Source organism: Ursus arctos, unplaced genomic scaffold, assembly GCF_023065955.2.
Source record: "Ursus arctos isolate Adak ecotype North America unplaced genomic scaffold, UrsArc2.0 scaffold_24, whole genome shotgun sequence".
Lineage (NCBI taxonomy): Eukaryota > Metazoa > Chordata > Mammalia > Carnivora > Ursidae > Ursus > Ursus arctos.
Genome location: NW_026622919.1, coordinates 3,682,981 through 3,709,545, shown reverse-complemented (window position 1 = coordinate 3,709,545; position 26,565 = coordinate 3,682,981). Strand labels below are relative to the sequence as shown.

Below are 26,565 nucleotides of genomic sequence, written 5' to 3'. Positions count from 1 at the left end.
TGGGAAAGCTGTGGATGCTTCCTGTCGGGTCCTCTGTCCCCCGTTCCTGTCGGGTCGTCCCTGCCCCCAGGGAGGAGCGCGTCCAGCTCCCCGGCGGTGCGAGCAGCGTCATCCCAGCGCTCCGTCTGGCGCTCCCGGGCCCACAGTGGGCCCCGTCTTCGAGGCCGTTCTGTCGGGTCCTCATGATGGTGCGGGTAGTCGGTATTTTCTGGACGAAGGGTTGCAAGATCCAGAGAGCGATCGCCCTCTCAGCCCTGAGTGGTGCGAACCAGTAGGCTCACTTCCGGCCGCTTCGTCAAATCCTTTATTAATGGAAACACGGGACTTGTAGGGTGTGTTGTTTAAGGAAGTGTTTCCTCTCGAAGATTCTAAGCACAATTTAAGAGAAGGCTTATATGAGTGTTTTTAAACTTGTTTTTAAATATAAAATAAACGTTCATTGTAAAAATTCAGAAAGATGGGAAGACGCCTGTCCCTCCTTCAGAGACGTCACTGAAGTCACTCCGAGGATTCCCTCTCGTTCTGTGTGTGTGGAAAGGCAGGACTTGTCTTTTTAATGAAGTTAGCATTATGTTCGCTGTGTCATCTTCTGGAGCGTGATTACCTTGTGGCGCACACCCGTTCGTCGTGTGGGTTTATTAATCCGTTGTCATGGACATTGAGGTGGTCTCCAGCTCTCCCATCGTAAGCGTCGCTGTGATAGGTGGCAGGACGCAGAAATCTCGAGCGCGTAGCTTTTTTCTTGGGATGCAGTCCTGCAAGTGGAGCTCCTTGGAGCTTTGATACCTGTCGCCAAGCTGCTCTCTGGGAAGATGGCGTGACCCTCTCCGGCCTCCGTCGGCTCGGGATCACCGCATGACAGAACAACTTTCTGCCAACTCGAGAGAAGAGAAGCCCTCCCATTTCAAGAACGTGGCTTTGAGTTGCACGGGCTCATTTAGCGGGGTGAGCCTCGCTGCCCTCCGCCGGCTCCGCACGCCGTCCACTCCGCACATGTTGGTCTTCAAGGTGTCGAGACGCCGGCTCCTTAGCTTGCTCGCCAGGGCGGGTTGGACAGGGCGGCTCGCAGGCCGCCTCCCCTGCCTGGCGCCCCAGCACCCCTGCCCCCCAGCGCCCGAGCCAGCTCCACGTGGGACGCGGGGGCCGCCCGGTGCCCCGGGAGACGCTGACGCCCGTGTGTTCTCTCCCGCAGGAGCAGGAGCGGCTCTACCTGCGCTCGGGTGCGGTGTCCTCCGCCACCTTTGAGCAGCCGAGTCGGCAGGTGAAGCTGTGGGTGAAGCTGGTGACGCCGCTGATTAAGAACTTCTTCTGAGGACGGACAGGTGCTGCCTTGCGAGGCCGTGTGTGTGTGTGTGTGTGTGTGCGCGGGGGGGTGGGGGCTTCCGCCTCGGGGCTTCCCGGGACCTCTCGCCGGGGCCCAAGGGCTCTGTCCCGTGGGTCACCATGGTCGTCATCGAAGTTTTCCAGGCCCGAAGCTAGATTGGGTGGCCCTGTCACCTCATGTTAGCACCGTGGCCCGGGCTGGCATCACGAGTGGGGGGCCGGGGTGGTGGGCGCAGGAGGGATGCTTGGTGACAGGACACGTTCTGCCCACTGGGAGGAGCCTGCCACTAGGGACGGAGGCTGCCACTTGGCGCCCAGAGCCACCGGCTGTGGCCCACAGGGGGATGCCAGCAAGGCTGACCTGGGCTGCTGCTTGGCTGTGCCGACGTCCGGAGGTTGGGCAGGGTGCGGCTGCTGGTAGAGGTGGCCCTACCCCCCCCCCCCCCAGTGGCTCCAGAGGGGACCCGTCGCCCGGCTCTGGGCGGGATGCTGGGCCGCCAGCTCAGGTGCGGGGAAGGGGGTGCACGGTTGCACGGCAGCGGCTCCCTTGGGTGCTGGTGCCGGGCTTCTCTCATTAAAACAAAATTGTATTTAATCTCATCATTTAGTTTTCCTCCATACTTTCATTACTTTGATTCAAATAACGTAGACCCAGAGAGGAAGGTGATGCCGGCAATCCGACACCGTGCGGCCGTCTCCTGCCTCTCACCTCCCCAGCAGCCACTTTCGACTCTCTTACCTGTTTCTTCTGATGTTTACATACTGGTCTGTATTTCTAGATAATATGGGTATGTTGCCAGCCCCCCAAATACAAAGTCTCGTAAAAATCCCACCCCAAACGCCACACCAGTGTCACACCTGAAGCCGGAGCAAGAGCCCCTTAGCGTCGTCACCCCCCGAGCATGCTCAGTGTCGGTGGCCCAGGCTCTGGGTAAGGTCCAGACCTTGTGCTATAGGGTGATGTTACCTAAGTCTCTCTTTATCTGGGTTCCCTTCATTTTTGTTCTTTGCAGTTTTTTGTTGAAGAATGAACCTCGTTTTTATTGCATCTGCCTAAAACATGGTTTGTGTCACTGTCTCCCGGCAGGGCATCTGCACAGCCTGTAGCGTGTAGGTTTGTCCCAGGCCAGGGTGCACCCCCGCGCCCTGTGTCTCCAGGAGCAGGTTGAAAAACCTTGCTGCCCAATCTCTACATCTCCAGGTGCTTGAACCTTGCGCAGCGAAAGACCTTCCTGAGAGAAGGCCTTCGGGCCCCGGGCTATGGCAGCTCATCTTTTGTGGGGGGGTGGTGCTTTCCACCCTGGAAGCCACTTCTCGTGCCTCCCTCCCAAGGGCGGTAGCTGCCAGTGGTCCCCTCCGTGGGCTCTGGAAGGCGTGCTCGGCCTCTTCCGCACAGCCTGGCTGTGTGCGTGGGGCGCTTGCTCCAGCGCTAGGAGCACCTCGTCTTGGGCTGAGGGTGTCTGCACCCCTCCCCCCAGGGCCGGCAGCTCTGCAGGCTTTCGTGGTTGGGAATCGGGTGGAGTGGTGGCCGTGGCTACACTGCCATGGGGCAGCAGGACATCAGTTAACACTGTTTGCCTTCAAAGTAGCTATTAAATTGTCCCGTGGGACAGTTAGGCTGGAGAAGCCGAAAGAATGTGCCAGGGCACTGGGTTTGTGTTTGGAGAGAGGCTTTCGGTAAACAGCGCTCACATTCCTGCAGATTCTGTGGGACCAGAGTCAACATTGTGCCACAGCCCGGCTTGAGCAATCGGGGCCTGTGCCCTCCGTGCTCAGCTGCTCCCTTTGTCTCCACTGACCACCTCTGGCCAGCCCTGGGCCCGCCCCCCCCTCCGGTCCCCCAGGAGGCAGGGGATCCGGGTCCCGCAGCACCTGCGGAGGCAGAATCCCTGGGTCCCTGTCACTGGATTGCAACCCAGAGGTGAATCATCTCTTGGAAAAGTTGGGAGGTCCTTTTGTCAGCTACCCGCAGTACGTGCGGAAGAAATTGCTGTTTTATTTCAGGCTCTACAGGCAAAATTGCAAAACTTTCCCATTTTGTGGTTATTACCAGGGATTAAAAATGAGTTGCCTGGTGGCCACGGGTAGTTTTCTCCGTGTTCGCAGGAGTGGAGGCCTGGCTCTCCGGCCTGGACACGAAGGGCAGCAGCGACCCCTCCTGGCCGGCAGAGGGGCTGCCCCGTAACCAGGGCAGCAGCAGCTCCTTCCTGCAGGGCGGCCCCACAGGGGTTGGGCTCTCAGGGCCCCCCCCAACCCTGAGGATTCGAGGGGCGTTTCTCCTTCTCTTTTTTGAGCCCCACCAGGCCCCAGGATTGTTGCAGTTGTTACCCTCAGAGTTAGGTCTTCTAGGGTCTCCTCTCTTGTGGTTCCAGTGAGACTACTTAGAAAAAAGTTCTCGCAAAACCTCAGGATCATACTGAACTTAGCCCGAGGCCAGATGCTCCTGGAGGCTCCCTGTGCTCTGCACGTGGGCCCGAGAACATCAGGGGTGTCAAGCTCCCCCTGGAGTTTGCAGGCCCTACTAGCTGCCTTCCCTGTGCCCCCAGTGTCTGGCTCATCACTCTCTCCCCTTGTCTGTGTGCCGCCCCAGCCAGCCCCACATGGCAGCCCGCTCACTTGGTTGGAATGGCTGGAGGTGACAGCCAGGTCATCCCAGGGCAGCCCTGGGATCAGCACGTGCCGGCCCCCGGGTGCGGCGGGCTGTGCGTGCATGGGGCACTTTTCCTCATCGGGCCGGTGGTGTTCCTTAGTCCCATCTCCCTGCACAGGTTCGGGGGCCTGGAACACAGGCTGAGGGGCTTGTGCAGAGGGCAGGGTGTCATGCCTGCACAGCGCGTGTCCCCCGGGGAGGTCAGGACCTCCAGCTTGCCTGGCCGCGGTCGGGGTGTGGCGGCAGACTGTCCGGGATGTGGGGACCGCAGGGGCGGGACAAAAGGAAGGTGCTGCGCCTACTGGAGAGGGACCCACAGCCTCTGGGAGTGATTGTGGACTTGATGAGCCTGTGACCGAGGACACGTTAAGGTGGTCCCGGGAACCGAGTTCGTGGTGTTCGGTGCGCAGGCATAGAAAGCGGGCTGGTGAAGGGGCAGAGTCGCCTCTGGACTGGCGTGTCTCAGCACTGGGATCGGGGAGGGAGGAGACCTTGTCTGAATCAAGAAAGGTTCTCTGTCCTTGGGAGGAGGGAACAATGCGTCGGGACTGTGTGGAGGTGGCGGTTCCTGTTGGTGCAGAACCCCTGAGGCCAGAGGCCGCGGCTGCGCGTCCACACCTCTGAGCTGCTTGTGTGCAAGGGTGCGGCCGCCCGGCCTCCGGGCTGGCAGGGCTTGGGGACTGGGCTCCTGGGGCTCGCCTCAGCAGCGGGAACGGGGTCTCCCCCGGCCCCAGTGACTCAGACAAGTGCAACTCAGTGACTTCACTGTTTTAATCCGGCCTGCGCCCCCTCTTCCGTGCCGCCCCCACCCCCGGCCCCTCCACCTTGACGTGCTTCTAAAGGGCCTGGGGGACGTTGGAGAACAAAAAGCCACTATCAGTTCTTATAAAAATAAAAGTTGCAAGGCTGAGTTTCTCCCTACCAGCCTGCAGGTGCGGTCCGGACCTGGCCCGGGGGCCCGGCGCCCTCCGCACTAGACCTGTAAGAGCAGGGCCACGGCCGCCAGGATCCACTTGGCCGCTTTCTCTTTGGTCTTGAGATTAAAGGTCCAGACGTAGGTGGGGCCGCGGATGCGGGTTTTGTACACAGGACACTCATAGATGTTCTTGGTCTCCATGCGGTCCGCAGGAATGGCCCTGATGAAGATGACGGGCATGGCTGGTGTCAGCTCCTTCAGCCTGGCGTCGGCGATGACTCCGGTCTGGGTGTCCCAGCGAGCTCCTGCAGGACAGCACGGCGAGGTCAGGGTGGCCCGTGGGCCGTGCGTGGGTGCCGCGTGGTGTGCCAGCGGGGAGCCGGGGGCGCCGGGGGCTGGACTGGCGCAGGCGCGGCTGAAGGTGGGGCGGTGAGCAGAGGCCCCGGGCGGGGGCGCTGGGCACGCTGGGACTGCTGGGACCCCGCCGCACGCCACCTATCCGTCAGCCTTCTCAGCCTCGGTGGCAGGAAGCGGGGGCTCCAGCTGGAAGTCACAGCAGGTCCCATGTGCATTACGCAGCCTGCGTGTGCGTGTGCGTGCACAGGGCACGCGATTGTATGTGCACACGCACACGGAACTCTCATTTGCCTTTGACCAGACTGCTATCGTTTCTACTCACCCTGTTACTGGTGTTTGTGTTTCTTGTCTGTCATTCCAAAATAAACATGGAGAGCGGCGTCTGTTGTGCTTGTCTCTGACGTGGGGACTGGGGCACCCTGAGCCCTTGCCGGCTAAGCCCTGACACCCCCACAGGCAAGGGGGTGGCGTCAGTCGCTGAGTGGGATGGTTTGTGGCGGGAAAGCTGCCCCTTGGCTTGATGCGTCTAAGGGACCAGGCTGCCTGGCGGCCCTGCGGCATCTGCCGGAGAAGGCGGGGGTGGTAGCGGCCGGCCCCCTCTCTGCTGCTGCTGTCTGCGGGGCCACGTGGAGGTGGGACTGGGGTGGGAGCACTGGCGCCCCCAGACGTCCATATGCCCCAGGCCCCCTGCCCCCGGGCCCTCCTGGGAGGGCCGTGTTCCTCACCGCCCCGAGACAGGAGCTCACAGCCGAAGACACGGCTGTCCTTTCCGGCCTCGTTGCCCTGTGTGACATGTTTGGTCTCCAGATATCCGTCTGAGCACGTTCTCCGAGTCGTGCCACTGTCTCCACTAGTGTCAAGCCTCGAGTCCACGTGCCCCTTCCATGCTCCTCTCCCACCTGCCCCAGCTAGTCTCTGTCCTCCGGCCCCGTGCGACCAGCTCTGGAAGCTTCTCAGACCGGCACCCTCGTTACCTTCCATGAAGAGCCCGTACACATAGGAGCCCTCTCTGGGCGGTGCCGTCATGTCCTCCCGGTTCTTCTTGGTCACTTCCACAGACAGACACATCTTGTCTAGTGGCCACTCGTTCTTCCTGGCCATGGACTGCATGATGGCCGTGAGGAAGGACTGGGGGTTGAAGAAGCCGGCCAGCCACACGGTGGTGGGCAGGGCGAAGTCCGTGGTCCAGGCCTCGAGCTCCTGGTGGAAACGTGCTTCAGCAGAGCCTGGTGCCCACTGGCTCCAGTTTAAATGAGGGAAGGGGAAGAGGAGGGTCTGGAGAGGGGCTGCACATTTGAGGACAGTTTGGGGTCCCAAAGGAGGCTTTGACGAGGCGGCTCCCCTGCCGGGTGCCCCTGGGGCTTTGGGCTCTGGCGGGGAGGGTGTGGGGCCGCTGCTCCCTCCCTCCTGCAGGAAGCGCCTGTATTGTCAGGCGTCTGTGTGGCGTGGGCCAGGCCCTTCCGGCCCTGCTCTGACAAAGGCCAGGCCCGTGGGGGCCTCTAGGCCTCTGGCGGGAGCACACGCTCCCCCCTTCACAGCCACCGTCCTGGCCCCGGGGCCGGGGGTCTGCTGAGGGGCCCAGAGAGACCGTCCTCACCCTGATACGGAGCAGCAGGTCGGCGTACCAGGCCGCCAGGCCCATCATGGAGGGGTAGGCCCGGGCCACCCACGGGTCGGGCACGGTGTCGTAGAACAGTGCCGTGGACAGGTCTTCCATGTCGGTCGTGATGGTCAGTTCCCCCTGAGAGACCCATGGATGGGGCGCTGGGGGCCCAGGCTGTGCCGCTCACGGGCACGCGACCCCAGCCGGCCCCAAGCCTCGCCTCTCCCACCCCAGCCATGCTGGGAGTCCTCGAAAGCAGTTTGATGCCCAGCCTGGGTGTGCGCCCCCGGCCTGGCCGGCCCGCAGCTCGGGACCCAGGGAAGCCAGAGGAGCTGGACCACGCTAATGGCCCTGGCCCGGGGCTCCGCGTTGGGCCGCTGAGGCGGGGAGTCCGCTTGTGGTGCCCGCCTCTGGAGTGGCGTCCCTGGGTCCCGGCTGGCCTGCGCGGCGTTACCTTCAGCCCCAGGCTCAGCTCCTTCAGCGAGCGGCGCATCTCGTTGGTGAGAATGTTCATTCTCTCGCATTCCTGGAAGGCGACCACCACGTACGGGGTCTTCTCGGCTGCCTTGGCCATGATCTCTGCCATGTTGAACATCTCCGGGACCTTCTCCAGGATCTCCTCCAGCACAGCTTTCACCTGGAAGTCAGGCCCCGACAAGCCCCGTCACCGCACGCGCCCGCCCCCCCCCCCCCCCCGCCCTCAGGGTCAGGGTCAGGAGCCTGCCCGGACGTTCAGGGCGAGGGCTCCTGGAGCATAGGGCAGCGGAGTTGCCTGAGAATCAGGGTCACGGAGGTGCAGCCACCCATCTGACAAGAGGAGGTAATCTTGGCCAACAGGCTTTGAATGTTCCGGTCCCGTCGTCAAGGCTGTGGGACTGTAGCCGTGGGAGCTGCAGGCCACCCCAGCCTGGCACCGGCAGACATTCCCAAATGCGTTGGCTTCCTCCCCGCGTCAGATCAGCTGCCACCCATCGGATTGTGACCTACGAACCTTCCGTGGGGGACCGTGCTGGTCTCACCCTCTCCAGGAGTGGCCCACACGGGGTCGTGTGCACCACTGCCGTCGGGAGAAGTCTGGTTTCAGTCGCTGGACCACGGAAGGGCCGTGAGGGTCTTCCGATGATGCAGAATCCAGTCTGTAGCTCGTCTGTGTAGACCGGACTGTTGCTAGTCTGGTCTGCTGCACTCAGCTCGCCGTGACCAGAACTTGTCCCGAATTTACTGAACAGCGTAAAGGTGTGAATTGCTCACGGGGTGGCAGAGGGAACCCAGACAAGTGAGAATGGATTAAAAGCTCTCAGGCTGTCTGAAGTTCTTCTGCTTCTTTGGGTGTTAATGGGATGAGCCCCCGTGGTTCTAAGCTCCCGGGGACGGACTGTCGTGCTGCATCTGGGCTTGCGCGCACGCCCGCTGAGCCAAGTTAGAGGCTGCAAGGCGGGAGGCCCGGGGCGGGGGCGGATGGCGCCCGGGCAGCCCCCCTGGGCCTGTGAGCCAGCTCGCAGCTCCGCCCCGGTTTCTGGGGGTGCACTTTTCGACCCAGGTTCCAGGCCCCACCCTCTGCCCCGGGCCGGGCGTTAAGGCTCCTGCCTTCTCCTCGCGAGAAACTCCAGTGCCTGCTCCTGAGTCGGTCTCTTTGGGCTGCATTTCCAGGACGGTGCGGAACAGTTTCTCTGACGTGACTGTCAAGAAGCCGATCTCCGCGTTGGGGTGCAGGCCGTACAGGTAGGGACTCTCGGGGGGCAGGTTCTCATCGATGTACTCATGGTAGCCCTGAGAAGGGGTGGCGGGTGAGCAGGCCGTGCAAGCTGGAACCCGTGTCTGCTGTCCAGCCCGCGTTACCAGAATGTTTCGCCCACGGCTTGCCCTCTGTGCAGACCCCCCTGGTTCTCTGGCCGCCCCCCTCGGCTGCACGGACCATGTCCACACCCCCGCCCCAGAGGCCGTGTCAAGCCGGTCTTGCCTTTGCTGCCCGGCTTCTTGCTCAGTTACGGATGCTCCGTTTGTGACGCCAGGCTGGCCCCGGAGCTGGCCGGGACGGCACCACCCTCGGCTGCTGTCGCGTCCCAGGCCGAGCTCGTGTCCCCGCGCGAGAGCCCCCCTCACCTTGTAATCCAGGTTGGGGGGGATCTGAAAGCCCGGTGCCAGCAGGATCTCGCCCTCCAGCATCTCTGCCCGCACGTACTCCGCCAGGTACGTCCTGCACAGCCGCCGGTCCCAGTCGTCCGTGATGTGGCCACCGTACATGATTTCTCCAAACAGGTAGCGGAGGTCGTCCCAGGGCACCTGAGGAAGGACGGAAGCGGTTAGAAGCGTCCCCCCGCCTTTGGGGTCTGTAAGAACCGTGGTCAGCTGTTGGCGTGTGGCCCGGCTCCTGCTGTCGCCTGGCCCACTGTGCTGCAGGGTCACCAGGTCCAGGGCTCGCCTTCCATCCGCTGTCCTCTGGCGTCTGACTTGGCGGCCAGCCCCTTCTTGGGCACCTCCCGCCTTCGGCTTCTTTGGCGAGGGCTGCCTCCCGCTCCCCTCTGCCTGCAGCCTGGCCTGGCCTCTGCCCTGATCGTGACCGCCGGCCATGCGCCAGGCCCTCCAGCTCCACAGGCCCACCCTGCAGCCCCCCTTGGCTCCCTCGCACCGTCTCATGTCACCCCTGCTTGGAAATGCGCAGCCACCCGTGACTCCACGTGCAGGCCACCTGACCAGAGCAGTTCAGTCCGTGGTGACTGGGTGTTGACGCTTGAGCGCCATTGCTTTGGGCCACAGCGTCCCGTCGGTCACACCTTTGTGATGTCTCCGTCCCGTGGGCCTGCCTTCCGGTCTCGCTGAGCTTGCCTCCAAGTTCCCAGACGCTCCCTCCACCTGCACACCCCGCAGGCTGTGTAGACGGGTAGGACGGTGCCCAGAGCGCGGCCGCCTGACCTCGTGCTCAGCCCGGACCCCTGCCCTCTGCCACCACCTTCTGAAGCCCACTCATGTGCCGCCGCCTCCATGAAGCCAGCAGCTGGGCTCTGGCTGCTAGGCGCCCGCACGGTGCCCCGCAGAAATGTCCCGGGAGCCACGTCACGTGGGTAGTTTCAATTTGCGAGCAGCCGTGTGAGTAGCTTGTCCCACGTAAACACGGTGCGGAATAAGCTGTTTCACACTCGCATCTGCACCCCGCTTCGCCGCCCGGTGTGGGCTCGCGCACAGTTCGGCCGCCGCACACGTGCGGCTGGTCCCGCCAGGCCCCGGACCACACAGGCGGCCTCCCGACACGGTCTGTCGGGTGAAGAACTCGTGGACTCATCAGTGGCCTGATTCCGTCTCGTGAATTTGACTCATGTTAAACTTCAAGTCTCTTCTCTGCCTGGTTATCTTGGGTACGTGCTGAGCCGCTGTTCTGCGTTTATGTGTTTGCTTCGGGGACAGCTCGCTTCCTCAGGCCCCTCCGGCCCCGCAGGCTGCGTCCCAGGGACACGCCTCCCTGCCCGGTTGGGGCCGTGGCGCTAACGAGCAGGGACGGACACCACGCGTGTTCCCACTCGTGCCGACGGACACAGCGCGCCCGGCCTCCCCCCGAGAGTCGGCGTGCGTCGGTGTGTGCTCGGAACAAGCGCTCTGGACCACGTCCTCTGGTCACTTAGTATCGCGGCTGTGAGCTCAGACAGAGAAGGGGTCACGCCACCACAGGCCTGGCGCGCCCGGCCTGACTGGTCACCACTCAGCAGGACGCGTGTTCCTGTGTCATTTACTCCTGTCCACAGGTCACTGACGCTCATGGCGGGTGTTCTCGAGCCGTCTCCTCCCCACCATGGCCCGTGTGTGTATGTGTGTGTGTGTGTGTGTGTGTGTGTGTGTGTGTGTGTATAATGGGGCAAGTGTCTGAATAAATGTCTTAAAAAAAACTCGAGTCCTGTTCCTCCCACGTGAATCTCCCCAGAAAACGTCTCTAACCAAATTGCACCTTCTCGGCCCCCCCCCCCCCCCACCGCCGCCCGCATCTCCTTCTTGGCGAGAGCCGGAAGGTAGCTGCGTGTCCAGCTCTGCTCTCGGTGAAGTGCACCGCCAGCCCTCCGTCCCCCCATCTGCAGGTGGCGACCAGCTCCCTTCCCCAGGATAGCTGCCTGCTGGCCCCTTCTGCCCGCCTGCCTTCTCCGGGTGTGGGTTTTGCCAGGAACTAAGCCCGTGAACCACATGCCGGGCTGAGACTTGGGTGACGGAGGTGCGGGGAGGCCGTCCTCCTGCGCGGTCGGGGCCGGGGGAGCGGTGGTGTTTGTCCTCAGAGGTCCTCGGACATTCTCTGGCCGTCCGTGGGGAGGGACGGGCAAGGCTGTGCTCGCTGTCCCACCCTGGCGCTGGCCTCCTTCGCGTCCGCCCTCGAGCTTTTTATGGCAGAGTGAGAAACAAGCAGGCATCCGGAGACCGGCACTCGTAGGCCCGGCGGGGCACTTTCCTCGCCTGACCCCCAAAGCTCGAGCCCCGGCGTGCGGGAGGTCTCAGCTAGCGAGAGGCAGAGCTGGCCTTCAGCCCCGGGGGCCTGGACCCCAGGGCCGTTTGCTGCAATGCTGCCGGGGCATCGGGAGGGGCGCTGCCTGGTCCCTCTGTCTGGCCCTCCCGCCACAGCTCACCCTGCTGGGTGTCACTGGCGCTGTCCCGCGGTCCCGTCACTGCTGATTTGGGGCCTAGTGAGGAGGAGCCGAGGCTTCTGGGCTGCGCAGGCACCTGCCTCTCCTGGGGGTCACAGCGGCTGTGCTCTCCGGGAGTCAGACTCTGAGGGGGACCGGGCAAGGCCCCTCTCAGTCCTCGGCCTCCTCCGTCCCCTGAGGCCGTCTGCAGAGTGCTTCACACACGTATTTTCACCATCAGGAAATCCGAGCAGTGTTCGTATGTTCCAGGAGATTATTTTGTCTTTCCCTCTGGACCTGGGTTCCGTCTGCGGACGCTGACCGCACAACAGGGAGGTCCCTCCTTGTCTCCGCCCCCAGGATTTCTGGGCCCCCAGAGATGCCTGCCCCCGTGGAGTGTGCCACCAAGGGGAACAACCGCCAGACAGCTGACCAGTGCTGCAGGGCTGGTGGCCAGAGACCGGGCGACAGTCATCGTATTCGCCCGCAGGTGGGGTCTCAGGCCTCCTACCTTCAGGTTCCGCCTGGCTCGTGACACTGTGGGACGCGTCCCGAGCACGAGCTGCACAGTTGGCCTGGGGGGGAGCCCCGCTGGGCACCAGGCGCGCCCTTACCTTGGTGTTGGCCTCCAGGTAGTTGTAGAGCACGTTGATGGAGATGGTGAGGTCCCCGTTGTTGAAGGGGTACGACCTGTTCCAGCCCTGGGCCCCGAACTTGCGCCTCTCGGCCACCACGGCGTGGAAGTAGCACAGGGCAAAGAGGATGCACTTGAACTCGATCTCCTTGGTGCACATCTCCAGGGTGTCCTGCGGGAGGGGACCCGAGTCGCGCCTCTGCCAGCTCCTTGCTGGGGGCGGGAGGGGCGGCGGGGGTACCAGCCGCCCGAGCCCCTGGTCCACGGGGCTGGAGGAGAGAGTGCTTTCGTGTCCTTACTTTTTCAGAAAGGCACTTCTCTCACTTAAATATTGATTACAAGTCACATCATGCTGCTTTCTAATAAAATATTCGCAAACACAGGACATTTCAGGACTCGTTTAACGAGAAGTACCGTCCCTGGGCAGCGGTCAGCACTCCTCCCGGCGCGCACACCACAGTAGCCCAGACGCCTAGAGACCACGCGAGCTGTGCGTCCTCGGCACAATGTGCTCCGTGAGCAGATCTTCGTAGGGCTCACCAAACAGTATGGGTGGCTTCCTCGAAAAGGTTTTAGACTCCACTTGGGGGTAAGTGTGCACCCAGAAGGTTCTGGTGCAGAACAGATCAGGTGCCAAGAGGATGAACGTAGATGTAGGGGTTTGCAGAGGGGGGCTGGGCTGGGGGGGCAGGATGGGAGTTTGGATGGGGAGGGAGAGGCCACGGGAGCTGTCCCACGGAAGTAAGCTGGGGATTGAGGGAGGCCTGGCGGCAGCCTGAGCCAACCAGGGGCATCTCCGTCTGTCTCCTGAGGAGCCAGGGAGGGGGCCGGGACATACCGGAGCCCCGGCACACCGCCCTCCAGAGCCGGGCCCCTTCCTGAGGGGCTCCAGGAAACCCAGGAACCGCACTGCATGGGCCTGTGCTGACTCGCAGGTGATGGATTAAAAATAACGCATTTTTGTTTTTAAAGCTGTAGCTTGACTGCATTTCACACTAGGTGCATTTTACTTAGTCTTCCAGGAATATATTGATTTTGGGGTGCGAGGTGTGCACGTGCATGTGCTGGGGGTGGCACGGAGCGGCGGGAACCAGCGTGGGGCGGTCCTCGGGGTTCAGAGCCTGCTCCCCAGCAGTGCAGGCCAGAGCCGCCTTCGTGTCGGGCTTGAGGGTGTGCGGACCTCCCGCGGGGCCCGCGCACCGGAGGGGAGGCCGCCTCACCTGGGTGAAGAGGTCCAGAGCCTTGTGCAGGTTGGCGTGCATGCCCGTGGGCGGCTCATTGGTGATTTTGATGGCATTTTCCAGGATGCCCTGGGGGATGATGTGGGACTCGGGGCTGGGGGCGGGCTCGGCGCTGATGAACACGCGGTAGTCCTCGTGGCTGCCTGTGCTGTAGCGCTCCACCTTCTTGTCCAGGGTGCTCAGCCACCGTGCCACGAGGTGGATGTTCTGTGGCCAAGACCAGGGCTCAGCACCCACGCGTCCCTCCCCCGCATCCCTCTGAGCGGTGCCCGCTGTCCGCCCTTCCCCAGGCGCCGGGTGCCCTGGCCGGTTTCAGCTGAGCAGCTGAGGCCTGGGAGCCGGTACTCGTGCTCGGTGCCTTCAAGACCTTCAGCCTCCTGGCGAGTCCACCCCGGCCTCCCCGGCCTCCCCGGGCATAAGGCTGACATGATACGGCCCCCACCCCTGCTCCGAGGTTGGGGTAGAAGGAATGGCGTGAAGCTGGGGTCTCCACACGGGACCGGGCTAGGCCGTGCAGACCGAGGTCAGCTCACTCCGTGCGGGCCGGGCAGGCCTGCAGGTGCTCGCTGGGGTCCAGGAGAGGGCTTGGAGAGGCCGCAGGGCCGAGCCAGGGGTCGGGGTAGGGGTCACCCAAAGTGTGGACAGAATGCCTCCCGGGCCCCTAGAGCTTCCCCCAAGCGAGGAGGAGGAACGGGTGCTTTTGTGCATTCCAGAGTTTGGGCTTCTAAGCAGCCATCTCTGTAGGGAAGCTCTGGCCTAACGCCCAGCGTCCTTTCACCGCAGAGGTGGTGGTGACGGCCACACCGCCTGCAGACCAGGCGGAGGGGACGTGGTGCGGGAGCCGCCTGCCCCCTCCCACGAGTGTGAGTGCGGGCGCTCCCGTACCTGCAGAATGACCCAGTGTCCCATCTCTGCAGCCACGTCCAGAGCGTCCTCGGCCACCACCTCCTGCCCCTGCCCCAGGGACACATTATGCAGTTTCCCGTTGTCTATGGTAAATCCCAGCTTCTTCCCTGAAGAAAAGAGAGCAGGAAGTGCGTGGGGGCCGCTGACGAAGGCCGCAGCTCTGCCATCCCGCCGGGAATCCCACCCCTCCCTGCTTTGTGTGGTATCGTGGTAAAAAACACAGAACATTGAATTTGCCAATTTCAAACCGGTCTTCAAGTGTACAATTCAGGGACATGTAATTCACTCACAGTGTTGGGCAACCATCCGTCTGGTTCCAGCGCTCTCCGTCGCCCCAGCAGGAAGCCCTGCTCCCGCCCTCCCCCAGCCCTGGTGGCCACTAAGCTGCCCTGCGTCTCTATGGATCTGCCTATTCTGGATGCTTCCGATAACACGGAACCCTAGAACAGGGGGCCTTTGTGTCCAGTGCTTTCAGGGTCTGTCCGGGAGGCAGTGCCTATCGGCACCTCATTTTGACGGCTGAGTTCTGTCCCACCATGGGGCTTCACGTGTTGGGATTATCTACTCAACAGCTGATGGACACTGGCTTTTACCTGCCCTCCCGCTCCTGTGAGTGAACAGCCCTCTGGAGCACGTGCTCGAACACCTGTTCTCATTCTCGGGGCACACACCAGCCGTGGGGTCACTGGGTCCCACGCGACTGCGTGTGTCCCCTGCCCGGGAAGCACCGGCCTGCTTTCCGCACGGCTGCGCCCCCTCCCGGGCCCGCGGCAACGCCAGGGCCTCTGTTTCTGTGTCTCCTCCTGGGCTCCTCAGGTTTTGTGTTTTTGATGAGAGCCGTCCCCACGGGGGTCTAGGGGCACCTCGCGGCGGCCCTGATGTGCATTTTCTGGCCTCCGTGGCTGGCTGCACTTACCCAGGGCTTCCACGTCTTTGAGGGGGTCAACGCCCGGGGAAAGGATGAAGAAAATCGGAGTAGAGGGGCTGCTCTCCTCGTAGGACTTGGAAAACTCGACGCTCCGGCCCTCCACGAACTTGCTGCCCATCTTCTCCTCCACGAAATTCCTGACGAGACATGTTTGGTCAGACCCGAAGGCGTAGGGGGTGGTGTAAGCGGGGAACCCGGGCGAAGGGCCCTTTCTTGGTGGGCTTTCTTTTCTTTTACTTATTTATTATTTCTTTAAAGATTTTATTTTATTTCGTTAATTTTTAAAAGACTTATTTTAAAGATTTTGTTTATTTGAGAGAGAGAGAAGGAGAGAGAGAATGAGCAGGCAGAGAGAGAAGGAGAAGCAGACTCCCCTCTGAGCAGGGAGCCCAACATGGGGCTCAATCCCAGGACCCCAGGATCATGACCTGAGCTGAAGGCAGACACTTCACCAACTGAGCCCGCCAGGTGTCCCAAGACTTATTTATTTGAGAGACAGAGACAGAGACAGCATGAGTGGGAGGAGACACACTCCCCTCTGAGTGTGGAGCCCAACGCAGGGCTGGATCTCACGACCCTGAGAGCATGACCTGAGCTGAAATCAAGAGTTGGACGCTTAACCGGCTGTGCCACCCAGGGACCCCTTAAATATTTTATTTTTAAGTCATCTCTACACCCGGCGTGGGGCTTGAACTCACGACCTTGAGATCGAGAGTCACATGTTCCTCTGACCGAGGCAGCCAGGCGCCCCTTGGTGGACTTAAGCAGAGCGCAGGGTCCCAGGCCCGAAGGTAATCTTGGGGGCTTTCCTCTTTGCTGGGGAAGCAGGTGCTCCCCGTCTCCGTCCCTGCCGGGCCCTGCACCGTGCGCGTTCCTGGAGCGGCCCACGTGCCAGCAGGAGGGAAGTGGTTTCCTGCGGCCCCGTTTTCAGAGGCTCCCAGGTCACCTGGGAGGGAACACAAGCCTCAGTGGGGCCACAACCCAGGGCATTCCAGGTGCGCACGCCCCAGCGCCAGGTGGCCCCGGGGTCCCTCGAGCCCTCTGTGCTCCCAGGGAAGGGGTCGGGTTTTAGCGACTCCGTCTCCCACACGGTTTCTGTCTGGTGTCCAGCAAGGGCTGCAGGAAGGAGCCGAACACAGTTCTCTTTGGTCCTGGTGATCTCCCCCGACTGGGGGTCTGAGGAGGAAGGAAGTTCACGTTTGCGGCTATCATGGTGAACTCACGGACCACAAAACATGGTTCATCAGAAAAATCACGGGAAGGAAAAAAAAGGAATTTGCATAAATACTTGTCTTTACAGAAGCTGCTCTGTGTTCCAAGCCCCAAACTTACTTTCTTGAGCCTCAGAAGTCCGGGGTCAATTGGGGCCCCTTTTACGGGAAATCTGGTGTTGTGTGGGGTGACCTTTCGCTCCCTCCGCACCTCTGCCTTCCTCACCGATGGCTGAGCTCACTACTTTCTGAGTGGTTCACTAAGATGGTGTCTTTACGAGCGGCAAGTCGGTCCTCGACAGAACAGCGGGAGGGACGGGCTCCCTCGGGGCCGCCCCACACCTTCCGGCTCCGTGGAGACTGCGGCGTCGGCAGGACTTTCTGGGGACCCCTTGATCAGGTTTTGTCCCCTGCGCTGGCCTTCGCTGGCTTCTGTGCGGTTCGCTGAGCCGCCGCGGGCTCCGGGCGGGGTGTCGCACGTGCTCCCGCCCCGGTTGTACCCGATGCCGGCCTTGGGGATTGCCTCGGAGCGCGGAGCTAGCATCCTTGTCCAGGAGGGACTCCCAGAATGCCCCACGTCCTGCCCTAGACAGGAAGGTCACTACATCACTGTTGCTAGTGACGCTGCCAGGCCACATGGTCATTCTCCGTGCGCGAATTAATGACTCGCACGCACCTGGTTCCCACTCTGGGCACCGTGTCCTTGGCAGAGGAGAGCTGGGGCCAGCTCCGGCCGCTGCCCGTGAGCCCCAGGGCGTCTACACCACAGAAGCTGGGCTTTTTTGGGGAAGAGGCAGTTTCCTGGCCTCCCACTTCCGTGCCCCAGGCCAGTCGCTGCCATCTCTGGGCCCACGAGCGTCAGGGGCCACTGGGGGCGCGAGTGAGCTAAGGCTTTGGCGCCGGCCTACAAGCCACCTGTGGACGTGTGCTTATCTTACTCAGTGTGGATCCGGGTCTCCTTGCTTTCAAGCTACACGGCCCATACAGAATAAGGGAGGTACAGCTGCTTTCCTGGACACTACAGACATGTCACGGAGCAGGTTTTGGGGTCGCCCAGGCCCCAGCGAAGCGCGCTAGGCTCCCGCGATCTGAGGCACTTCATTCAGGGCGTCCTCGTGCCTTCACACGTGTGGACTCGGGTGACACCATGCGCTGGGGGCCGTGGGCCTGGACCCCCGACTGCGCTCTGCTCCCTGGGTGATGTCCCCGCTGTGATGGCCGGGTGTCCTTCCCCTTGATCTTCCCCAGACTTTGTCCAAACTTCTTCCGGCATGACTCTGCCCCGTGGCGGGGATTTCTCGTTTCCCTCCACTTCCTGCTGCTCCGCCCGTGACCGCCCTCCCCACAACGGAGCAAAACAGACACGTTTATGAACAGACGGTGCGCGGGAGGCGGGCCTCTGCTTTGTCAGAGGGGAGTCCGGTTAGGGACGCAGGCGTCTTCCAGGGCGTCTGGCTGCTTTGGGGCTGCTAGGGCTGTGAGAAGGCAAAGACCCCACATTGTGTCCGGGAATGGGTGCCGGCTTGATTCCTTGTCTGCCTCGTCCCCCTTCCTGTGGCATCTCCATGCGCCCAGGTCGGCCCTGGGTCAGGAGGAGGGAAACCCTCTCGACTCCAGGAGAGGGTGGTTGGGACATCTCAGATGTCACCCATGGGGACCGGTGCAGTGTTGTGTGATGTCGCTGTTCCTGGAGTCCTTCTGTGAAATGACACAGTGAAGGGGACAGGGGGCCGAAAGGCCATGGTGGTTAATTTTCCAGTTGTGCAGGGGCTTCGGGGCAGAGAAATCACTCACGAAATTAGAACATCTCTTTGCAGATGAGCTGAAGCTGGCCCAAAAGTTGACTTTAAATGTAGTCACTGAGGGCGTGAAAGTCCCCAGATGATGGTGGCTTTACCACTGTTCTCTCCCCGCTGCATCCTAAAGGGCTCCGTGTGGCCTCAGAGTCATTCCGACCAACACTTTGTAGAGAATCTTGGCCCGGGGTGGGGGGGAGGGGAGCGTGGCGGGGGGGGGGGGGTGCCGCACTCACTTGACGGCGTAGGTCATGCGGTCCGGCCTCATGCAGCGCACCATGCACAGCTTCTGCAGCGCGGTCTTGTTCTTCCACTCCTTCGGGAAGATCTCCTTCTCCGGAGCCTCCGACTCCACCAGCTTCTTCCACCGCTTGGCGGACCCTTCGATGTCGCTGTCCAGGTTCTTGAACTCATCCATCTCCGACAGGGCCTGGGGGCAGGCGGCCTTTCAGCTCCCCCCGTGCCCCCCCTGCCCGGGCGCCGGGAGAGGGTGGGCTGCCTGGCCTGGCCCTAAAATGAGCTGCCGGCGCCACCGAGGGCCAGGATCGCGGACAGAGGGTCTGGCGTAGGACAGGACCCCGGCCGCCCCTCCAGAGGGCTGAGGGACGGGGGCCGCTCCCATCATGGGGGGCCGCCTTCTTCAGGCCTTCTGACCCGAGGCGCCGAGGGCGCCTGAATGCGGGGGCCCGGCTCGGAGGAACTGCCTGGACACTTGCACTTGCCCGGGGTCGGGGGGGTGGGGGCCGGGGGTGGCGGCCGGGGTGGCGGTGCCGCCCTATACCCGCCCTGGGGCCTGTCGTGGCTCAGCTCGTGGGGCGTGTGCCGGTCGGGGTGACGGCTGTGTTCGAATATAGGAAAGTAGAGTTTCCTGCGAGCTGGCGGGAGCCCCTGCCCTCCAGCCCCACCTCTGGGGCCTCCCCAGGTCCCTGGACGTCCGGCCGGTGGTAGCGTGTTGTAAACATCCCCGGCGTGAGCAGCGAGCCTCCGCTGCGGGACAGAGTCCCAACACCAACCTTGATGCCGCCCCATCCCTGGTGCTGCAGGAAGTCCACCGGCGACAGGACCCCCGCCTTGAAGGGGAAGCGCAGGAGGAAGTCCAGCTCGACTGGGTTCAGCTCTTTCTTCATGGACAAGACCTGAGGGAGCATGGGGGCCACTCAGCGTCGTCCCATGGCCCCTGGTAGGAGCGCCGGACACCTCGGGCGTGGGCGCGGGCGCGGGACGGGCGGAGGCGCGCTCACCCCCGGCCCTGCGGAGGAAGCGCTGTCCTTCCCTTGGGTCCGGGCGAAGCTTCGTATTCACCTCTGTTTGTTGTCGTGTTTTTAAATTATGGTAAAACACACATGACAGTTACCATTTTAACCCGATTAAAGTACGAAATTTTAGTAAATTCATGTCGTGTGCAACCATCACCACTGTTTAGAGCCCCCTGAGCAGCGCCCCCCGACCCGCCACAGCCACTGGTGCCCCGGGTCTGCACCCCGTCTGTGCGGATCTGCCCGTCCGTGTCCAGGGCATCCTACAGACGCGGCCTTTCCCATCTGGATCCATCCACGCCGTAGCGGCGGTCAGAACAACTAAGCGCCGTTGTGCGGAGAGACCACGTCTTTTTATCCGCTCATCCTTGGATGGACACCTGGGCTGTGTCCACCTCGTGCCGGGTGTGAGCAGAGCTGCCGTGTTTGTACATGAATCAATTCTGAATATACCTTTCCTGGGGGATTTTCTGGGTCATGTTCTAGGTCTCCTCGTCACCCGTGCACACCAGCTCTTGGGGCGTCCAGCAGGCCGGGTCTTGGGTCCCAGATGGACGGCAGGGGAGCCGGGGCCGCTGCACATACAGGGCCCCACGCCGCTCTGTCGGACGCCGCAGAGCAAAGATGTTCACCTGAGTCAGACTCCACTTTTTTTTTTTTGTTTGTTTGTTTTTTTTTTTTGTCAAAAGAAAAATTTCTTTGGAAATTTAGGGGGAGCACCAAGGAAATATCCTAGTGTCCTCTCAGCAGGGAAACCTCATGAAGGGGCTGCCATGCAGGGGTTCACAGATAAAGGAAAACCTCCTTGATCTGGACCCTGTTTGAGTTTGGATGGAAACAACCTTCTAGAAGCTCTCTGGAAATTAGTGTTCCCCACCATACTTACAAGAGGGGGTGAACCAGACGGTGGATGGCTGTTTCATCAATGTAATGGAACGAAAATCTGACATATTCCAGCAGGTCCGTAGGAACAGGAGGCATATTTATTCCTTTGTGCCTTGATTTCCTTAAATAGTCTCTGGCACCCACGGTGGTTAACCTCTGACGCGGGGACCGCCCGCCGGGCAGGACGTAAATGCACTACAAGGGCGTTTCTTCGTAAAATTCTCCTTAACGGACCTCCCCGTCAGCGGCTCCCCCTTAGAACCGTGCCTGGCGTCAACGGAAGAGAGTCCCGAGCACGTCCCGCAGCAGTGACTGGAAGGGCGGCCGTCGCCGGGCAGGCTGCAGTGGGGACCAGCCCTCGGGCACCGCTGCTGCCGGCTGCGGACCACGCTTGGAGCACGGGGGCCGGACGTACCTGGAAGGCCACCTGGGCCAGGAAGATGAGCTTGTCCCGTTCGAAGAGCCCACGGGCCGTGTACACGTAGACAGAGTAGGTGATCTCGTCCGTCAGGTTGGTCACTCGCTGCCTGACGTCCTCGGCGGGGGCGGTCTTCTGGATGGCCTTCTCGAACACCACGTTGAAGGCCTGGGGAGGGGGCGCCCGGAGGCTTGCGGGGCTGGACTCCGAGGCCGCCCCACGCCGCCCGCCGGGGCTCTGCTTTGTTTCTGCGGTGGGTGGGGGTCTGGGGCACCCGATGCTGCGCCTGGCTTCCCCTCCCACCGCCGCCTGCGGCCTGGGCCCCGTGCGTCCTCCCGCGGCCTGGGGCCCGGCCGCACCTTGAGCGAGAACTGATAGATGGGGTTGATCTTGTTGAGGTCGTTCAGGATGAAGTACAGCAGGGACGCCCTCTCTGCGGCCGGCCGGTAGTTCTCTCTGGCTTCGTTGATTTTAACCTCTGTGATTTTTGCCTCTTTCACCTTAAAACAAACGGCGCCTGAGTGGGACCAGTGGGTGGACAGCGCCGGTGAGCGGTGGGCCCACCCCTGTGCAAGGGACCCTCCTCCCGGCCGCCGGCGTGCTGGGCCCTGGTGGCACGCGTGGCCCGGTGGCTTCTCTTCCCAGTGACTGTCCGGGCGGTGGCGAGCCTGCCGTGCACTCTGGCGGGGGGTGCGGGGCAGGCCCGGGAGGCGGTCTCTCACCTTCTCCTCGATCTCGCTGGCCGTGTGCTTGGTGGTCTCCAGATTCTCTACTAAGGCCGTGTCCCCCAGGAAGTTCCCCGACGCGGCGGACAGCCGGGCCAGCAGGGAGTCCTCCAGCTCCTTCAGAACTATCTTGAATTCATTCTGGGACTTGGTGAGGTTCGCCTGCGGGAGGGACAGAGCGCTGGGAGGGGGGCTCAGCCAAGGCCCCAGCTGGGACGGGAGGGGCACCACAAGCCTGAGAGGGGCGTGGGGGCCGCTCTGAACCCGTGTGTGCCGGCCACCGCGCACAGGGCCTGCAGCAAAGACCTTGCCCGTGGGGCTGCGGTTTGGTGCGTCGGGCCGTTTGGGCACCGCCGAGACTCGTCTTCCGTCAGAGAAGCGGCTGTTGGATTTGGAGTTCGGTTTGGGAGGCCGCGGGCAGGAAGAGCGGCTCCCTCTGTCTCACAAAATCCGACCGGTGGGACAGGTGGGGGCACGTCCGGGGAGCCGCGTCGGGGTGGCGGCTGCCGCGTCAGGGGACCTGGCGGCGACCCGAGTGGCCCGCCCTGCGCCCTGTGACGTCAGGCCCCGTACCTTCAGCTGCTCCAGATCCGGGCGCTCTTTGGCCACCACGGCCGCCAAGAGTTGGTCCTCGAGCCCGTCCCTGGTGACCAGGAAGTTGATCAGGGTGCACTGGGCCTGCATCTCCGGCTTGTAGTGCGGGTTGAAGGACTTGGTGTGCAGGATGAGGCGGAACTGGGGGTGGTACTCCACCTCCTTGTCGCCGACCTTGATGAACCTGGCCGTCAGGGGAGGGAGGGGTCGGAGGGGTGCCGGCGGCAGCAGCAGCAGCCCGGTGCCCCCACCCCGCCCCGGGCGTCGCACCACCAGGAACCCTCCTCTGGTCGCCGGGAAAGGACTGTGTCTCTTCTTGTTCTAGTCTTCCTCTCTGGTCTACGGCCGGGACCTTCTAGAAGGTGCACCTGCTGTCTCTGGCTGTTCTGATCCTTATAGGAGTGCTCGCTCGGCTCCCACCGCACGTCATATTCCCTTGGGCGCCGGTGCAGAAACACGCTGCCCGGGCCCCACCCCAGAGCCACGAACGTCAGAAAGACACCAATGTCCCATTCAGAACACCGCTCCATCCTAGAAGCTCCCCGGGGGAATCTGAGAGCAGCCAGGGCAAGGTGCTGGGTGTGCTGGTCCACCATGGGGGGACCCTCTTCTCTCTGCTCCCTGCCTTGCTCCCCTTCTTTCTGGTCAAGCTCACTTTCAGGGGCCTCTGTGTCACTTCACCCCTTGGATATCTCCACTCATGTCAAGCTCTTCTCAGAGCCTAGGATGTCAGCATGTTTCTTGGCCACCTCTGTTCTGGGCATCGGCACACATCCCAGCTTTTACCAGTGGCTCAGACCAGCTCTGATGTTTCCATCTTAAAAGTTAATTTAATTTTTCTTTTATTAGGAAAGTAATACAAGCTCAGTGCACCAACTGGTGACTGGATAAACGGAACGAGGCAGACCCACCTGGTGGACTCAGCCGTAAGAACGACGCAGTCCTGCCGCGCTGCCACGTGGGCAGGCGCCAGGGTCCGGCCGCTGGGGGGCACGGGGAGCGAGTGCGGGGTGAGTACGGGGCTTCCCCGTGGGTGACACTTGCACAACACTGAGCGCACCAAGTGCCACTGCACTGTTTGCCTTGAAACGGCTCATTCTATGTAATGTAGATTTCACCTGAATAAAAAAATTAGTACCAGAGGCTCAGGATTTGTAAAATGTATGAAAACAGAAAAAAGCATGACCAGCGGGGCGCCTGGGTGGCTCAGTCAGTGAGGCGTCTGCCTTCAGCTCAGGTCGTGATCTCAGGGTCCTGGGATGGAGCCCTGCATCGGGCCCTCTGCTCACTGGGGAGCCTGCTTCTCTCTCACCTCCCCGCTTGTGCTCTCTCTCGCTCTCTGTCCCTATCTCTGTCTCTCAAATAAATAAAGTCTTTAAAAAAAAAAAGAAAACAAGAGCATGACCGTCGAGGACAGCTGTCCGCGGTGATGACTAGTAAGGTGTTGGTGTCGCGTCCTGACCGGGCCGCGGTCTCACAACTTCCCACCTGTCCATGGGGACGGCGTTTTGTCGCACTCCCTGCTGCCTCCCAGGATGGCGGGAAGTTCCCCGCGCTGCCTCCCTGCGCAGAGGCCACAGCCCCACGGAGCACATTCACGTGTTCCGTGCGGGCTGCGAAGGTGGAACAGGAACTCACTTTCCCTTTTTAATGGTGTTCCTGCCGAGCAGCGGGTCCAGCACAGGGTCCACAGTTTCGCCAATGTTCTCGATGAGCAAGATGTCCCCTTCGGAAATCGCCTGCTCGATGATGTCCAGGTAGCTGGGGGCACGACATGGGGCCAGGTGAGGACTCGGGCCAGAGACGGAACCGCTGGGTGCCCAGCAGGCAGCCCCCGGAGCGAGAAGACACCAGAAGACAAGCGGCCGAGGGGCCAGAAGCTGCTTCCCTGCGGGGAGCTCTGGGGCATCTGCCTGCCTCTCCCCTGAGGGCCCACGGGAGTGCAGCCCCAGATGTTTTCACACCTGTGTCTGGTCCCAGGTCCCCGGTGCACCAGGAAGGCACTCGGGGTGACTGTAGTGACCACCTGAGATGAGGACACGCGTCCCACTAGAGACGAGAGATGAGAAAATGACCGGCCTGCAGCCCTGGGGCTGGCAGGTGGCCAGGTGGGACCGGAGCCTGGGGGCGCTCTCCCTAGAGCAGCGGCAGGTAGTGGCGGCGGGAAGAGCCCCGAGGTTAATTCTTACTGCTGGCGCTCTTCCCAAGACCAAGTATGGGAAACAAATCCACCTGTGGGCCAGGATCTGTACGTAAAGGTCCACCTGCCCGTCTAACCCCTCGGGTGTGTTTGCAAGCCCAGGGGCCCAGCCAGCCAGCAGCTGCCTTCGGAGCCCCCCAGCGGGCCCCCGCCTGCCGCCGTGGCGCACCTCTTCTGTCCCAGGCGGATGGCTTTTAGTTCGCTGCCATATTTGTTTTTGATCCATTTGATTCCCTGCAGCTGGGCGTCCACGATGAGGGGCCAGCGCTCCGTGTTGCACAGGATGGTGGCATTCTCAGTGGACATGCGGTCGCTGGGGAGGCCCTGGTTGTTCCAAGTGGCCACGTCGGCGTCATCCGTCAGCAGGCTCAAGGGGTCCAGACCTTCCGTGATTGGGATGGGGACCTGCCAAGAGGAAGTTCTTGTTCTTAGGAGGGGTGATGCGGCCTTCCTTACTGCTCCACGGGAAACGGCCCTCCAAGCGACACAGCAGGGCTGTGGTTAGACCACGGACGAGCCACGCGGTCTGGAAGACCACCACTCGCAGCGCCCTGATGGAGCACTTAGGAACCCGCCAGGAAGGGCATCAGCATTGGCCAAGCTGGTAGTGGCCAGAGCGTCCGTGACTGTGACGTTTGGCTGGGTCTCCCCCCCACCTCCGGAGGACCTCCCCAGATTTCCTGAGTGATGAATGCAACTGAACCTCTTACCTTTAACTGATTTATATACGGGACCCAAAATTTCTCCATCAGCTCATTTCGGTATTTCTTGGTGAAGTAACCCACGTAGGAGACAAAGGCGGAAATCAGCAGGACGTCCCCGCACAGAGTGACTCCCTGGCTTTTGAAGTTCTTCACCGATTCAGCCCAGCGCACGTTCTCCGATGCTAATCCCCCTACCAGCCTAAATGTGAACATGAGGTCAGTGGGGTCAAAGGCATGCTGGAGGGTCGCACCCAAAGCCCGGGAAGCAGCCTCCAGCTCGCAAGGCGAGGAGTCTGGCGTTCCACGTCCTGCCTTCGCCGCGTGCTGTGACAGTGGAAGGGGACCACCGCTTTAGGGAAGCAACACCAACGCTCTCTGGAGGCACCTGGCGCCTGAGCTCCCCTGCCCCAGCCACGTGCGCCGATGTCACCTCTGTGCCGACCTTATCAGAACGTTCACCACACGCTAAAGCTGCTGCCCGGACACCTCTGGGCTCAGGCTTTGGCTACTGGAGTCCGGGTAGTGGCCACAGTGGCCACGGGACAACGTGGCATCCAGAGGGCACCTGGCCCCATGTGGAGTGGGGACTGCAGCGTAGGCATCACGTGGCTCGGACCACCAGCCTGAGAACTGGCCCCTGGCCCCAGATGTGACCCCACCAGTCTGCGATGTTTGTAGAAAACACGGGTTGCCTGATTAGGGCCCCTGAGGTCTGTCCTTCGCACACCCGAGGAGCCCTTGCTTCCCAAAGACCAAAAGACCGCTTTGCTTTCCTTGGCAGGTACGGTCAAGTCCCTCAAACCCAGGACGACGTCCACGCCCTGCTGGAGGCCGTTGTCACGTGGCCTGGGGATCTCCCAGGGTCCCCGTATCTCACTGACGACAGCCCGTCAGCGGTTGCCAGCCCACTGGGTAGGAGAACGTTCGAACAGAAGCCACGCCCTAGCACCGACCCTACCCGCGGCTCTGTGCCAGGCTCCCAGTGCTCACTTTCGAAAACACATAAAGAAAGCTCTGAAGCCGCGCTGTGCACGTGTGGCTGGTGAGCCCCTGAAAGTCACGCGTGGCTGGTCTGAATTGAGATGTACACGGGGATTCCAAGGACTAGCGTGAAAGTGTGCACGAACCCTCTCAGCGGTCGTTCTCACAGCGATCACGTGTTGAAGAGATCGCATGTGATCACATCTGGGCTCAGTAAGGTACGTTATCAAGGTGGGTTTCATCTTTGTATGGTGCTGCGGGGGCAGCAGGACAACGTAGAAAAGATGCGTGTGGCTCGAGCCGCGTTCCCGCTGGGACAGCGCTGCCCTGGAGTCCACAGGCATCAACGGACCATGAAGGGCCGCGCTGGCGAGGCCCCAGAAGACCACACCAACCCAGGGTGCGGTGACAGCGGGTACGAGGCGAATCCGCCCTAGGAAGCCCCTGTGGATGCCGCCTCCCACGCAGGTCTGGGCACGTCTGGGTTGGGGGTTCCGTGCAGCCAAAGGTCACCGGATGCGCAGGGGCCCACCACGGAGGGCTTCCAGCTCCCAGAGGTGGGGACGCTGGCCGACAGTTGGTCAGTGGGTCTCTCCTCCTGACTGTGCAGGCAGGGGTGCTGCTGCCTCCTGCCCCCCG

The 26,565-nt window shown here is 62.0% G+C and overlaps 2 protein-coding genes across 3 annotated transcripts in view; one reads left to right on the top strand and one right to left on the bottom strand.

Moving 5' to 3' along the window:
* The window catches only part of PGS1 (phosphatidylglycerophosphate synthase 1), a 37,924-nt gene extending 31,047 nt beyond the window's left edge, over positions 1–6,877 (top strand). Inside the window, exons 9-10 of one of the 2 annotated variants that reach the window (XM_026484225.4) lie at positions 1,193–1,322; positions 5,102–6,877. In XM_026484225.4, coding sequence (XP_026340010.2) covers positions 1,193–1,312 — 120 coding nt within the window. In that variant the 3' untranslated portion in view covers positions 1,313–1,322; positions 5,102–6,877. Of the gene's footprint in view, positions 1–1,192; positions 1,923–5,101 lie in introns of those variants that run through there. The other variant, XM_048226673.2, reaches the window with a different exon arrangement.
* Positions 4,813–26,565, bottom strand: part of DNAH17 (dynein axonemal heavy chain 17) — a 110,757-nt gene continuing 89,004 nt past the window's right edge. Inside the window, exons 64-82 of the mRNA XM_026484009.4 lie at positions 24,952–25,144; positions 24,411–24,646; positions 23,680–23,802; positions 22,021–22,225; positions 21,445–21,609; positions 21,082–21,222; positions 20,720–20,890; positions 19,177–19,299; positions 18,400–18,593; positions 15,145–15,293; positions 14,208–14,335; positions 13,302–13,529; positions 12,062–12,253; positions 8,953–9,132; positions 8,437–8,619; positions 7,304–7,486; positions 6,844–6,987; positions 6,221–6,446; positions 4,813–5,194 (exon numbers count right to left, since the gene is read on the bottom strand). Of these exons, the coding sequence (XP_026339794.2) occupies positions 4,947–5,194; positions 6,221–6,446; positions 6,844–6,987; positions 7,304–7,486; positions 8,437–8,619; positions 8,953–9,132; positions 12,062–12,253; positions 13,302–13,529; positions 14,208–14,335; positions 15,145–15,293; positions 18,400–18,593; positions 19,177–19,299; positions 20,720–20,890; positions 21,082–21,222; positions 21,445–21,609; positions 22,021–22,225; positions 23,680–23,802; positions 24,411–24,646; positions 24,952–25,144 (3,412 nt within the window). The 3' untranslated portion in view covers positions 4,813–4,946. The remainder of the gene's footprint in view (positions 5,195–6,220; positions 6,447–6,843; positions 6,988–7,303; positions 7,487–8,436; positions 8,620–8,952; positions 9,133–12,061; positions 12,254–13,301; positions 13,530–14,207; positions 14,336–15,144; positions 15,294–18,399; positions 18,594–19,176; positions 19,300–20,719; positions 20,891–21,081; positions 21,223–21,444; positions 21,610–22,020; positions 22,226–23,679; positions 23,803–24,410; positions 24,647–24,951; positions 25,145–26,565) is intronic.